Here is a 12505-nt window from a genome sequence, read left to right on the forward strand (position 1 = left end):
TATTGTACAGTTGTATATTACAGAGCTGATGTCGTGCAGTCAATATCATGTAATGTCTTAAAGTGTTAAAGGCCTTGCAAAGCTGTGATAAATCCATCTTACTGGAGGGAAAGTAACTTTTCCTGAAACGGGATTGATCCGGTATGTAAAGCTACACATGAATTTGCTGTGAACCAAATTGTTTGGATTGCATTTTTTTTTTTTAGTCGCCGTGCGGTCAAACCACACTCTGTCGGGCTTTGTCGACACAGCTGTTGGAATGCATGATGGCGTGCTTGATGAAGTGGACGCCGGGTCAGGGAGGATAATGGAATTGAGGGATGGAGGGATCAGCCAGTAGGACACAGGAGAGGCCTGGCGACCAGGTCTTTTCTATTAACTCACAGAGGCTGGCTGGGGCGAGCGAGGGAATCAGGCTTGGCTCTGCCCCCTCTCTCCCTGCCTGGTTGTTAGATTTGTTACATTTTTCTTTTCTCTCATCCCTTGCAAAAGGATTTCTTTCTATTTACTCTATTTGTTGTATTTGTGTTCAGAATTTCATTATCTCACTTGACTGAACACAATGTTTAATTCATTGCAAAATTAAGATTAAGATACAAAATCTCAGGGGGAAGGATCCGAATGTGAATGTAGCCTACACTAGAAAGTTAATTGTTATTAGTAAATAAAAAGATAAATATTGGTCTTTCTTCAAAGACTCTTGAGGTTGGAACAGGATTTTTTTCTCCCTTGTTCCCATTATATATAGGCTGTAATCAGCACTCACTCATTGCTAATTATATGCCCTGCTCCATCATCACGGCTGACTTCAAGACCTTAAAATTCAGTTCAGATGACTGTGATTTGTTGCATTTTTCATTCAAACTCAAATTAAATATTGTATTTAAATCATAGTTGTTGATAAAAATTGATTTTAGGGTCACTCACAAACAAAGCTGCACTGTATGGGATCTAAAGATCAAGGGATGTAGAGTGGATTTTAGTTTTTTCTCATATGACGCTCTAATCAGCGGTGTTATTCTTGTTGTTGCGCTGCAGGTCTCTGGTCTGTCTCCTGGAGACAGCCAGACCCCTGGACTGCTGCTGGCTCCTGGGGTGAGGTGGGGACAGACGCCCATCAACCAGCTCACACCCTGGGATACAGATGAACCCCCCGCCAAGCAACATCGAGACAGCGAACCCACAGGTAGTGAATCACACGCGCCGCATTTACATACACGCATGCAGATATGCTGACAGACACGTTCACACGTCCGCTCGCTCCACCTGATGCAGGTTTTCAGTGATGTAAGTTTTACATCATCATCGGTACGCCTGCACACAGCAGATGTATGCATGAACACGGACCACACGGATGCACACACACACACACACTTATGTGCTGCACCCAAGACGGCTGTGGCCAACCACGGTGTTATCCAATGCTAATGAGGCATCCTGGCTGCCTTGCCCTACATAAAATACATGCAAGTCTCCATAACATGCATACATTATATACGCAGTCATGCATAATATATATCAATAAAACACCATCTTATCATAAACCAGCTTAATTATATAATTATAGAAATGTCAGTATGATATCAAGAAGTTTAAAAAAAAAGGGAAAAGATATATTGCACCTTTACCAGCTTCACAGCCCTTCACCACCTTCACTCTGTTCTCATTTTATTGTCCTTGTTAATGTTATTGTGTCAGTAACTGAAGCTGAAACTAAGTCTAAATTAAACCTACAGTATGTAGCAAAGCTCTGAAAGTCCTCCAAATGATCTCCACCAAGTCTAATTTAGATGTCGACCTTATTCTATTCATGCCACTTTAAAATGTGTACGGAGCAATAATGGCACAGCGCGGTGTGCAGACCCGACATTAACGAGTTAAGCCAATGTTGAAGTTTTTTACTCTTATTGTAATGAACTCACCCAGAATGGCTCTGCCCTAGAGCAGTTAATTTCCTTCCATTGCTCTGCTGGCCTCTGCCTCCTGCTCATCACAAATGTGTCTCATTTAAGAATAATACTGGCACAGAGCTTGTTCCAGTGGAAATTCTGGCTCAACAAATCCAGATTGTAGACAGCTGCTCCTCTGTGGTAGCAAAGTATCATGCTCAAAACATGTTTGAACCCCTGCAATCGCCTGTATAACTCGTCTCCTAATTATAATTCACATATCTTCCATATGGATTGATTCGTGGATTAATTATTCAGCAGTCTGATCAGTTACCCCAAGAGGAATGTCTCTGTAGTGGAAAGCATTGGAGGTGCTCTTACGATGGGATGATACAGTAGCTGTTTGCCTCCTGCGGTGGTGCATCCCCCCGCTGTGTGGCCACGGCCCCCTGCTGTGCATTGAGGGGCCGGCTGAATTGGACATGAAGTTGTGGAGGTTCTTTATTGTGCGTAAGTGAACGAGGCTTCACTCCCTGCCCTCCCCCCCCTCCCTCCCTCCCCTTCCACCACCGCAGCTCTAAAACCCACACAGCTTGGAGTGAAGCGTGAGGAGAGTGAGATGTCACCGACCCAGCACGCTGTCGCATATGACTCTCAAATCCAAGCATAGTGTTGCATATTGATTGGTGTGTGTGCGCTATTCCAAACTGTGACTGGCGTTTGCAACGAAGCCAGTTCCTCTCCACACTTCACTGAACTGTGTTGCCAGAAAGTTCTCTGCCAACTGTGCCAGAATTAATCAACGGTTTCTTTCAACAGAAAGTTCACTATTTTGTCTGTTAAAGAAAGTTTGTCTTTGAAAAAGTTTTGTTTCAACTTTTCTTTCTTTGTAAAAAAAAAAAAAAAAAAAAGCCTGGCATCTTTTTTTTTGATTCCAGGCTTTAGACTTAAACAAATCATGAAATAAATAAATAAATAATGAGTTTTTATAAAAGGAACGTGGAACTTTTAAAGATCTTAATTCTGAAATACGTGACAGCAGTCACAACCACTGCATACGTTTAATATTAATGTAATTATTTCTTCAGTTTGTTAAACTTTGCAGACAAATCCTGTGAATATAGGTTCAGTATTGGGTTGTGATAGTGAAAGGACGAGGATGTAGAATTGGATGTTGAATGAATAAATAAATAAATAAATAAATAATACACAGATATATATTATTGAGGTCATAGTGGGTGGTGGTGGTGGACTAGGGTGCATTATTGAATGGTGTTCCTAATATTTTGTCCACTCCAGTAACATTTTTCAATATACTGCATCCAAGTACACCACCACCACCACCACCCACTACGACCTCAATAATAAACATAAAGTAGAATTATCACCTTTCTGACAATATCAACAAAAACTGAAAACGTATAAGCTTTGTAAATGGAGCATTTATAGCAGAGCTGATGTACTGGATTGCATTAGATTGCACAGGTGTATCTAATGAAGTGGCAAGTGAGTGTATATATACTATATGTGCTGTACACACACACACATACTGTACATATGAAATTCTAATCAATGCCATCACAGCATTAAAACCTTGAAACTTTATAAGATGTGAAATTGTTATATCAGCGCATCTTATTAGAATCCTTCATCAAGATGAGCTACAAAAGAAGGGAAATGAAATACAGTTTTGATGTCGATTAGCTCAATGACTTGTGAATTATGAAGTGAACTGGCCTCTACTCTAGACTATTCTATTTCCATCCTCTTCTCTCGCTTTCTTTTCTTCCTGCTATCTGTCTTTATCTCTGTCTCCTCACCATCTTTCCTCGCCCTATTATATCAACAGGGCCAGTATCATGAATAATGTGGGCTTCTTTTTTTTTTTCTTTAGCTTTTTGCGTGCTGTGATTTAGCCTATGGCCTCTTGGCAGAGTGGTAGGCTATTTTTGGAGCTTGGACCATAGCAGGAGGAGCCAGAGATGGGGGAGTAGGAGTGAATGTAGGGAAAGCAGCGTTCAGGTCCGATATGGCTGCACCTTCCCAGCACACCCTCAGCATCTAACGCCTCAGGGTAGAGAAATGATTGGCTGAGTGTCTGGGTAAACACAGACTCTTACACGGATAATAGCGCCGACTACCACATGCTCTGAGCATGTATGCTTTCACATTCAGAATACCGTTTGTTCATCTTGTAGCGAAATAAATCTCTTAATCTTATTATGATGTTGATCTTGGATGCAGATCTGTACGTCGTCTCAAATATTTTGTGTTTGATATTAAGTCTCAAGTCAAAAACAAACTTGGACGGGGACTGAGCGGCACACCACTGACAGTTGTGGTGTGGAGAGGAACAGACTCAAGCTGGAGTCTGTCTTCTCATGCTGTTTTCTGTTTCTATTTGATCATCTAATACCGAGACTTAAATTCAGCTTTTTGGCCCTGTTGTCAGCTTTGTGTATGGTTTACCAAAATACCACGAATCAGTCTACAATTTAGATTACATTTACTGTGACTCTCAGGTGTTGCGATGGTGTAGAAGCTGGATATATAATTGATTGTTCTCTTTCCTTTCCCTCTTCTGTCTGTCTGTTTCTCTAGCGGGTCCAACCTGGGCGGCACCGTTAGCAGCAGTGAGCCAGCCCAGTCTCCTCCCCCACACCTACGCCCTCCCCCAGCCGCCCTCCTTCAACCACAGCGTGACCGCGCAGTCACCCATCATAGGAGTAACCCCATCCATCCAGACACCAGTGCCCCCACAACACCCCCTCATGACTGCCCACTTCCAGCTGACGCCACAGTCGACCCAGCAGCCGCCCTCAATGGTGCTGAACATGCCCAGCCAGCCTCCGTACCCCTCAGCTCAGCCCACAGTCGCACCGTCCGCCCTCACTGCCCAAGCCAACCAGGTGGTTCATCCGAGCCCTCACAGCGTGATGGGCAACGGCCACTTAACCTCTCACCCTGGCCTCATCCAGCCCCCCGCCCTGCCTCTGACCAATGGACAGGCAGCAGCTCAGGCCCAGTCCACAGCTGCAGACAATCAGGACGGTCCTAACGGGCTGCAAATGCTGCGGACAGTCGGGATGGGGAAGTACGAGTTCAGTGACCCAGGACATCCTAAAGGTAAGCAGAGACAGCCTCAGCTGATGCACTCTGTTCAACTGGAATTTTTTTTTTTTTTTTTAGGGTTTTTTAAGAGTCAGTTTCTACCAGATATGGAACCTGTCACGACTAACTTTCAAAGGCTAAATCAAAGCAGATCTGTTCAGCTGGCAACCCAGGCTCAGAAGTGAATCCAAGCTGGGGAGGTGTTGGGTATTAAATCAATGTACTTTTAGCTCTCTATTCCTTGTGACCTCCCGTTATGTGGGCTGCGCTGGAATGAAAAGCACGGGCCTCTCTCTGCTTTCTCTCTGTGTACCGGAGAGCCGTTTCAGATGCCAACAGTCATAAACAAGGCCGCAAACACTCAAGCAAGGGGTTGTTAAAATACAACTTGCAACCAGAGCCAATTCACTTCAAAGCTGCTCCAAGGTCGCAGAGAACAGAGGTACACCTAAAGTAGCCGTGAGATGGCTGCTTCTAAAATCCTGTAATAGCGCCTATAGTGAATTCTTTGGAAAGAACATGTTGTACAGATCTCAGGCTACTACACAAGCACAGCATTTGTACAGTTGTGCTCTGAAATTGGTTAAAGTGTGTCAGGTTTATCTTTTCACTGCTCTTAGCTGCAATACTCACAAGGCCTACTAAACACGAGGCAGGAAGAGCTTTCAGTCCCTGCCCTCACATCTCTCTCGAATCGTTTGAAGGCTTGTTGACTTGTGCTGTGTTTGTGAAGGTGCTTCACAGCTCCGGCTCATGCCTGAGTCTGCAAGCCGTAAATTGGTGTTTGGTTTAACCTTGGAGTTTATGACGCAGGGCGCTAGAAACAGATGTTCGCAATTCCCCGACCAATTTTCACATTTAATGAAGCTTTTAATTTAGGTTTAGATTGTTTTCTTTTTCCTGACTCATTTTGATCAATAAAATGTGTGCAAATGAACTTGTAGATTGCAAAAAAGCAATTATTCTGGGCGCTGCTCGCGATACATTGAAATGAGACTGCAGGTAGAATTGGAAATGGATAATTAGACAGGCTCGTCAGCTTGGTCCGGTCTCTTTTGAATGAGAGCTTTTTAGCGTCTGCCGCGTTGGATAGACTGTCGCGATCCATTAACCATGTACATGTCAAAATTTATTGACCTCCCTTGAACAGGCCAAGAAAGCCGAGTTTAATTGAAATTACAGTATTTATTCAAATCCGTTTTGAAAGGAAATGACACACCATACATTTGTCAAAACGCAGTAGCAGGAACACCGTCGCTTCTATTCATGTTATGATAAAAAACTGATGTGTTCAATGTGTACGGATACATCCCTGTGTCAATTCCTAGACATCATACACACTTGAAATCTTGTGTAGACCTCTATGAATGTCAAACTGGAAATTGAGGCACTTGAGTCTCACATCTATTCAACCTTTTTTAGCTGTTTTTATCCCTGCTTGGCATTAAATAGACATTAGTAAGTACGTCATTGGGGTAATGTCACAAGGACAGTCGAAATAGGTAAAACGTCGAGCACCAGTGAATTAGCAGCAGTGGTGTTCTTCAGCAGCACTCATGAGTGGCGAGGCAGACCTCTCCACTGACAAGAACACTTAACATTGCAGCCGTAATCACAACAGTTGCCACCCCAACCGCCCTGCCCTCAGACTCTGCCCGCTGCTGTCGTTCTTTCTGTGCTTTTCTGTCTTTCTGATTATCTCTGTCTGTCACTTCTCGTCCCTTTCTTCCTCTCCCTCGCTTCCTTCTGCTGTCTCACTTGCTCCGAGAAGTCGCAAAGCCCAAGCTCCCGCAGGCCTTATGCATTCTGTTTTAAATCAATTAACGCTGCATTTCAAATTCGCCAAGGGTCCCGCTGTCCTGCTGTAGTGGCATAGTGGTAAAATATGTAGGGTAAGTTCTTGCGACCTGCATTCCGGCTCACTTCTTTTACAATTACCTTGCGATGCTATGAGGGAGAGAGAGAGAGAGAGACTTTTCTTTCTGCTTAGACAAAAAAAACAAGGTAGGAGTAGTTTTAGTAAAGAAAGCAAAGCAGACACAGGTTAGGGGTCAGTGTCTTTGCAGCCCTCTAATGGCTGAGATGAGGATAAGAGGGATGGCGAGACTGATCCCTGGGAAAAGATTGTGGGTTTCACACATCCAAGCATAAAGCAAGTCGCAAAGCATTAAAAGCAAGTCACAAAGCATTCACACACACACAGACGGACATGCTATATTTATATATATATATATCTCACAAACACACAGAGGCTTTATTTTGTCCTGAAGAAATGTATGTTGATGAAATGCAAAGAAAACCCACACAGAAACACCAACTGACTCATACAAGGTGCATCTTGTTAGGGTTTCTGGTGTTAAAATCCAGACACTCTGGATAAAAAGGAATAAATGAGGTGCCCAAAACTCACACTGTCCCTCTGACTGACATGCGGGAGACTCGAATTATCATCCTGATTGAGGTCCAAAAAGTAATGTAGTCGATGCAAATTTAGAATAGTTAATTATTCTGGTGGTAATTTGGATGGTTTGGATATTTGGAGAGACTACTCAATAATGTTCTGTCAGATCCTGGTCATGATTGCGTCGTGCATACCAAAAGTTTTAGCTGTTGTTGTCGGTAAGCGCTGATGTGAAGAGGAGGTTTTGTGGCTCTTGATGGCAAAGGCCTGGATCTCGGAGGAGCTGACAGAGCTCTTCCTCCTTAATCCAGCTGCACAACAGGCCGCTGTGTGTGTGTGTGTGTGTGTGTATGTGTGTGTGTGTGTTTGTTTGTGTGCACGAGCGTGCATGTGTGTGTGTGTGTGTTTGCATGCCTGCACAACTTCTTGGGTGTGACTGCATGGATGTTTTGTCAGATGTCAGCCTCACAGCCTTAAAGCCAAACACCACAGTGACAGAAATCACACTCCGTGTTTGATTTGGCTTTGCCTTCAAAGGGAGCAATTTGTCTTCGCTCTGCATCAGTGGGCACATCAACAACTGTGTGTTCCTCTCTTGGCGTGTGTGTGTCTGTCTAGGTGTCTGTCTGTATTTCTGTTTACAGTACATAGTATGTGTGTTTGTGTACGTCTGCGTATATGCCATATGTGTGTTTGCGTGTGTGTGTGTGTGTGTGTAAAGATTCACACCGAGCAGCTTGAAGGCAGCTTTAACCTCATCACCTACTGAGATATGCCAGTCACCAGGCTGTGATCTGCCTACCTGGTTTCTCCATCCACAGCAGGGCTTTTCATAATACCTGCCTGTCATAGTGTACAAATCAAACTCCACACCCTCATGCCAGTTGTTAATTTCCTTCACACCACCCACTCTTTGCTCCTTTTCCATTGTCCTCTCTTTGTTTCTCTCTACCGCAGATTTTATCAGAACATAAACCGAATCTCGACACATTTAAATAACCTGTTCACATCTGTAGCTCGAGTTCCAGCGAGCGTGACTGTCAGCGTGTTCCATCAAACGTGGGAACACGGGATGATTGACATTGTTGTTAAAAGGGACGATATAAAAACAAAGAGCAGGACACAGAAGCCAGGAGTAGAAGAGATGGATAGGAAGAGAAGGTGAACATGAGCGAGAGGGAGATACTGAGAGTGGAGTCAGTGTGTGTCTATTGACCAAGTCATTAAAATCGATGGCTGTCCTGATGAATATCAGCCAGGGGAAGCGAGTGCCGAGCTCAGCAGGGACTCTCACTGCAAAACCTGATTGACTGACACGACTGAAAAACACATTAATATCAAAAGGATGTTATTATTTCCACATATCTGAGCCTGTTTTTAAAGGTTACCGCTGTTACCCGTGCCAGCCACTCTCCAATAGTTTTTTTTTTTTGATATTGTTTTTCCAGCTTGGTATGAACTGAGAACTGAGATGACTGTTAGCTGCGTTGCGGTCATGCAGCACACTGTGACGCTGAAGGCAATGTTGTTTTTGTTGGTAAATGCCTAAAAAATAAGGAGCGCGTGAACCGTCGCCGCGTGTGTTGGAAGTCTCGGTTCACATTGAAGTTTGGGGTCACAGACCGGTCTGTCAGGCCACCTGCTGCAGTATTGAGCATGTGCTACGGCTCCTCGTCCCTTTTTTTTTTCTCATGTCAAACATCATTTTAACGCTTCCTTCCACCTCACTGGCCTTTACCGGTCCTGTTCTGTCTTTCTCTCACACACACACACACACACACACACACCAGTAGAGACGCACATATGCACACAGACGATCACATGCATAACTGGACACGATGGAAGGACACACACATGCATGTAGACATACTCCCCAACCGTTGCACACACCCAGCAACACCCAGCCTCCTCTCTCTGCCCAGGAAGTTCATCTTCCAGTCAGCTCACATCAGCCATCATCTGGGGACCGAGCAGCTCTGGAGCCGCTAGTGAATGCAATTAAGATGCCTTGCTGAGTTAAGATCAGTGTTTTACTTTTCTACGGCGAGGCTGGCGCAGCCTCACATCCATCAGCGGCTATTCTGCCTTATCTGCCTTATTCAAACTTTGGTCTCAATAAGATTTTAATTATGTATTCGTTTTTATTTACTTTTGGACCAAGCATATTGGAACTGCTGCATCTCTGCCCACTTGGGTATTGGTTCTCTGCAAATAATTGCTGCGATATTACCACTAACTGAGGAAATTATAGATCACAAATAAGTAAGATAGCAACTTGTTTACAAGGGCAGGCTGTATGTGCTGGTGCTGTTTATTTAAGCGAGATAGGTGCTTATTTTCTTGAGATTTATCCCACCTTGATACGCAACTATCGACATGCTGTTTTAAAAGATTATTTCTACCTTGTCGCTGGTTTATGATATTACTGGATGTGATAATAAGGTTTTATTTTTAGATGTGCTGTGCCGATTGCATACCTTTTAACCTTGGAGATATTTGTTGATGGACTTGAGTAAAGTAGTTACAGTTATTAAATAGACATAAAGCATACAGCATTATCAGTATTATTAGCGATGCATAAATATTCATTTTGACTCAAACACTAGAATAACTGCTGGCAGGACAGAACGTTCAAACCAGTTATTAAAAACACTGCCAGTTTGTGATAGCCACACTGAGACCATTAATCATAGCAAGCACATTAATTAAACCCTCCCCTCTCCTTTCTCTCCTTCTTTCTCTGTCTCAATTTCTCTTTCTACTTGATGGAGCGCAGAGGATCTTGACTACATCCTTACTGCAAATTATACAAAAGTATGCCTTTCACCGAGACAAATATAATACTGGATCTGCTGTAAGAATTATAGGGCTTCTTTTTTTTTTTTTTTTTTTATTTCCAATATGCTGAGTTGGATCAGCGTCTGTGGAATAAGCAGTGGCAAATTAATTAAAGTCACTGCTGTGTTGTGCTGGGCGATTATCTTAAAGCAATCCACATCAGGATTAGCTAAAGCAGAACTAGGGTTATTATGATTCCAAAACAGGCTTAACTTGGAATATGAAATGCATGGATTTTAAAGGACCAGTGTGTAGGATTTAATGGCATCTAGCCGTGAGATTGCAGATTGCAACCGACTGATGACCCCTCACCCTACCCTTCCAATTATGTAGGAGAACCTAAGGTGGCCATGAAACTTGCAAAACACCTGAAAGGCCCTCTCTAGAGCCAGTGTTTGGTTTGTCCATTCTGGGCTACTGTAGAAACATGGCAACATGGCGTACTCCATGGAAGAGTACCTGCTCCCAATGTAGATATAAAAGACTCATTCTAAGGTAACAAAAACATGATTCTTATTTTCATGGGATTATACGGCAATGAAAACATAACTTATGAATACTATATTTCTTCCAAGTCTGTTCCACTAGATCCCACTAAATTCTACAACCTGGACTTTTAAAGGATTTTTTTTTTCCCCTCACTCCCTTAGCATTCCTCAATAATTCGAGGTAGCTCTAGTGGAAAACGAAATTCACAAGACCTGGGAATGTTGCAAATTATTAATGAGGTTGAAATTTATTCCAATCACTGTGCACTCAGTATGTGCAGGTAATTCTCTTAAATGAATACATGCAGTACCTCAGTGATATGCTTATAAGTAACCTTGGCACATGAGTCCATATGGGGCCTACATATTAATGATATTGACTCAAACATCTCATTTTCATCCGAGACTGCACCGATCTGTCCATGTTCAAATCACTAATCAAAAGTCACCTTTCCAGAACTGCTTTTCATGTGTGTTGATGTTTTTAGTGTGTTGTTTTCTCTGATCATTTTAACTTATGTGTTAAGTGAGTACCCTGAAAAGCGCTCTGTAAATAAAATGTATTATTATGATTATTATTATTATTTTAGAACAGCAGGAGCGGTCAGGAGACCACTGCGCTACTGTGCAGATGTAGCCTAGCAGTTACAGTACCTCACGCTGTCTCTTTAACTTGGCTAAGGATGGCTTCCATTGAGATGTCTAACTGTTTCTAGTACAGCTCAGGCTCTCAGGAGAGAGCAAAAAGAAGAGGGAGGGAGTGGAGAAGAGAGGAAACGTGAGGTGAGCAGCAGCAGCAGCGTGTAATAAGCGGAGGAAGGAAAGCTGCTCGCCCTTGTTCTTTCTCTCCCTCGTTATCGTATTTTAAAGGAGAGGAGCCCCGCCAGGAGCCCCATACATTATATCCCCCCACAGTTAATATAGGGACGGTGGATAGCTCATTAAGATTGATCATTCCTCGTCCACCTCCTCCATGCAGAACGTGGCTCCGGCTTCATTAATCACTGGGATTTCAAGATAAAACTCAGTGGCGGCACAGTCGCAGGACCCAGAGCCTGACAGCCCGGCTGCTACATGCATAATCACAGACGCAGTGCAGCCAAGGAGCAGCCGCCCGGCTCCCTGCCACGCTAGAGGGGGCACCGTATCTACGCCTCCCTCCCTCCTCCATCCGCTCTTAAACCTATACTCTCCTCCCCACCTGTCCTCTTCACTGCAATTGTCTGTCTGTTCCTTTCACTTCAGTTCCACTCCCACTCCCGACATAACCCCTCCCATCCTGTTGTCTCTCAGCTACCCCCCCCCAACCCCCCCCATCCTAACATCCACCTGCTTCCCATACCCACTTATATCCTCTGCCCCCCCTCCCCCCTCCTTTTATCCACTCACATCCCTTCTCTTTTTTATCTCTCCCTCCCATCTTCTACATCTTCCTTCCTCACTAACTGCCACCTGTTCAACGCTTTTTTAACTTCTCTCTCAGCCTTCATGATTTCTCTACTCCACTGATGCTGGAGTTCTTAACAATTTCTCTAATAGCCTGTTTTTTTTTTTTTTCTTAGTCCAATAATGCCTCAGTTAGCAAAGTGGCAGTGGAAAATTTAAGAGAAGAAAGGATTAAAGAGGGGGGAAAAAAAGTCTAGTCAGCCCAGATTGCTCATTTGCCTCTGACAGCTGGACAGAGTGTCAAATGGCTTTTTTTCATCTGAAACGCCCAATCAAACTGTCTCCCTTACCTTATTACCTTGACAAAAAGTTGTTTTTTTTGTGTCCAGAGC

The 12505-nt window shown here is 43.6% G+C and overlaps 1 protein-coding gene across 3 annotated transcripts in view; it reads left to right on the top strand.

Annotated features, from left to right (window-relative positions):
- The window catches only part of LOC122965383 (kelch-like protein 29), a 219385-nt gene that overhangs the window by 116544 nt on the left and 90336 nt on the right, over positions 1 to 12505 (top strand). For all 3 annotated transcript variants that reach the window (XM_044329397.1, XM_044329398.1, XM_044329396.1), the window contains 2 exons: positions 1039 to 1186; positions 4491 to 5015. In XM_044329397.1, coding sequence (XP_044185332.1) covers positions 1039 to 1186; positions 4491 to 5015 — 673 coding nt within the window. The remainder of the gene's footprint in view (positions 1 to 1038; positions 1187 to 4490; positions 5016 to 12505) is intronic.

The sequence above is a fragment of the Thunnus albacares genome, chromosome 16 (assembly GCF_914725855.1).
Source record: "Thunnus albacares chromosome 16, fThuAlb1.1, whole genome shotgun sequence".
Lineage (NCBI taxonomy): Eukaryota > Metazoa > Chordata > Actinopteri > Scombriformes > Scombridae > Thunnus > Thunnus albacares.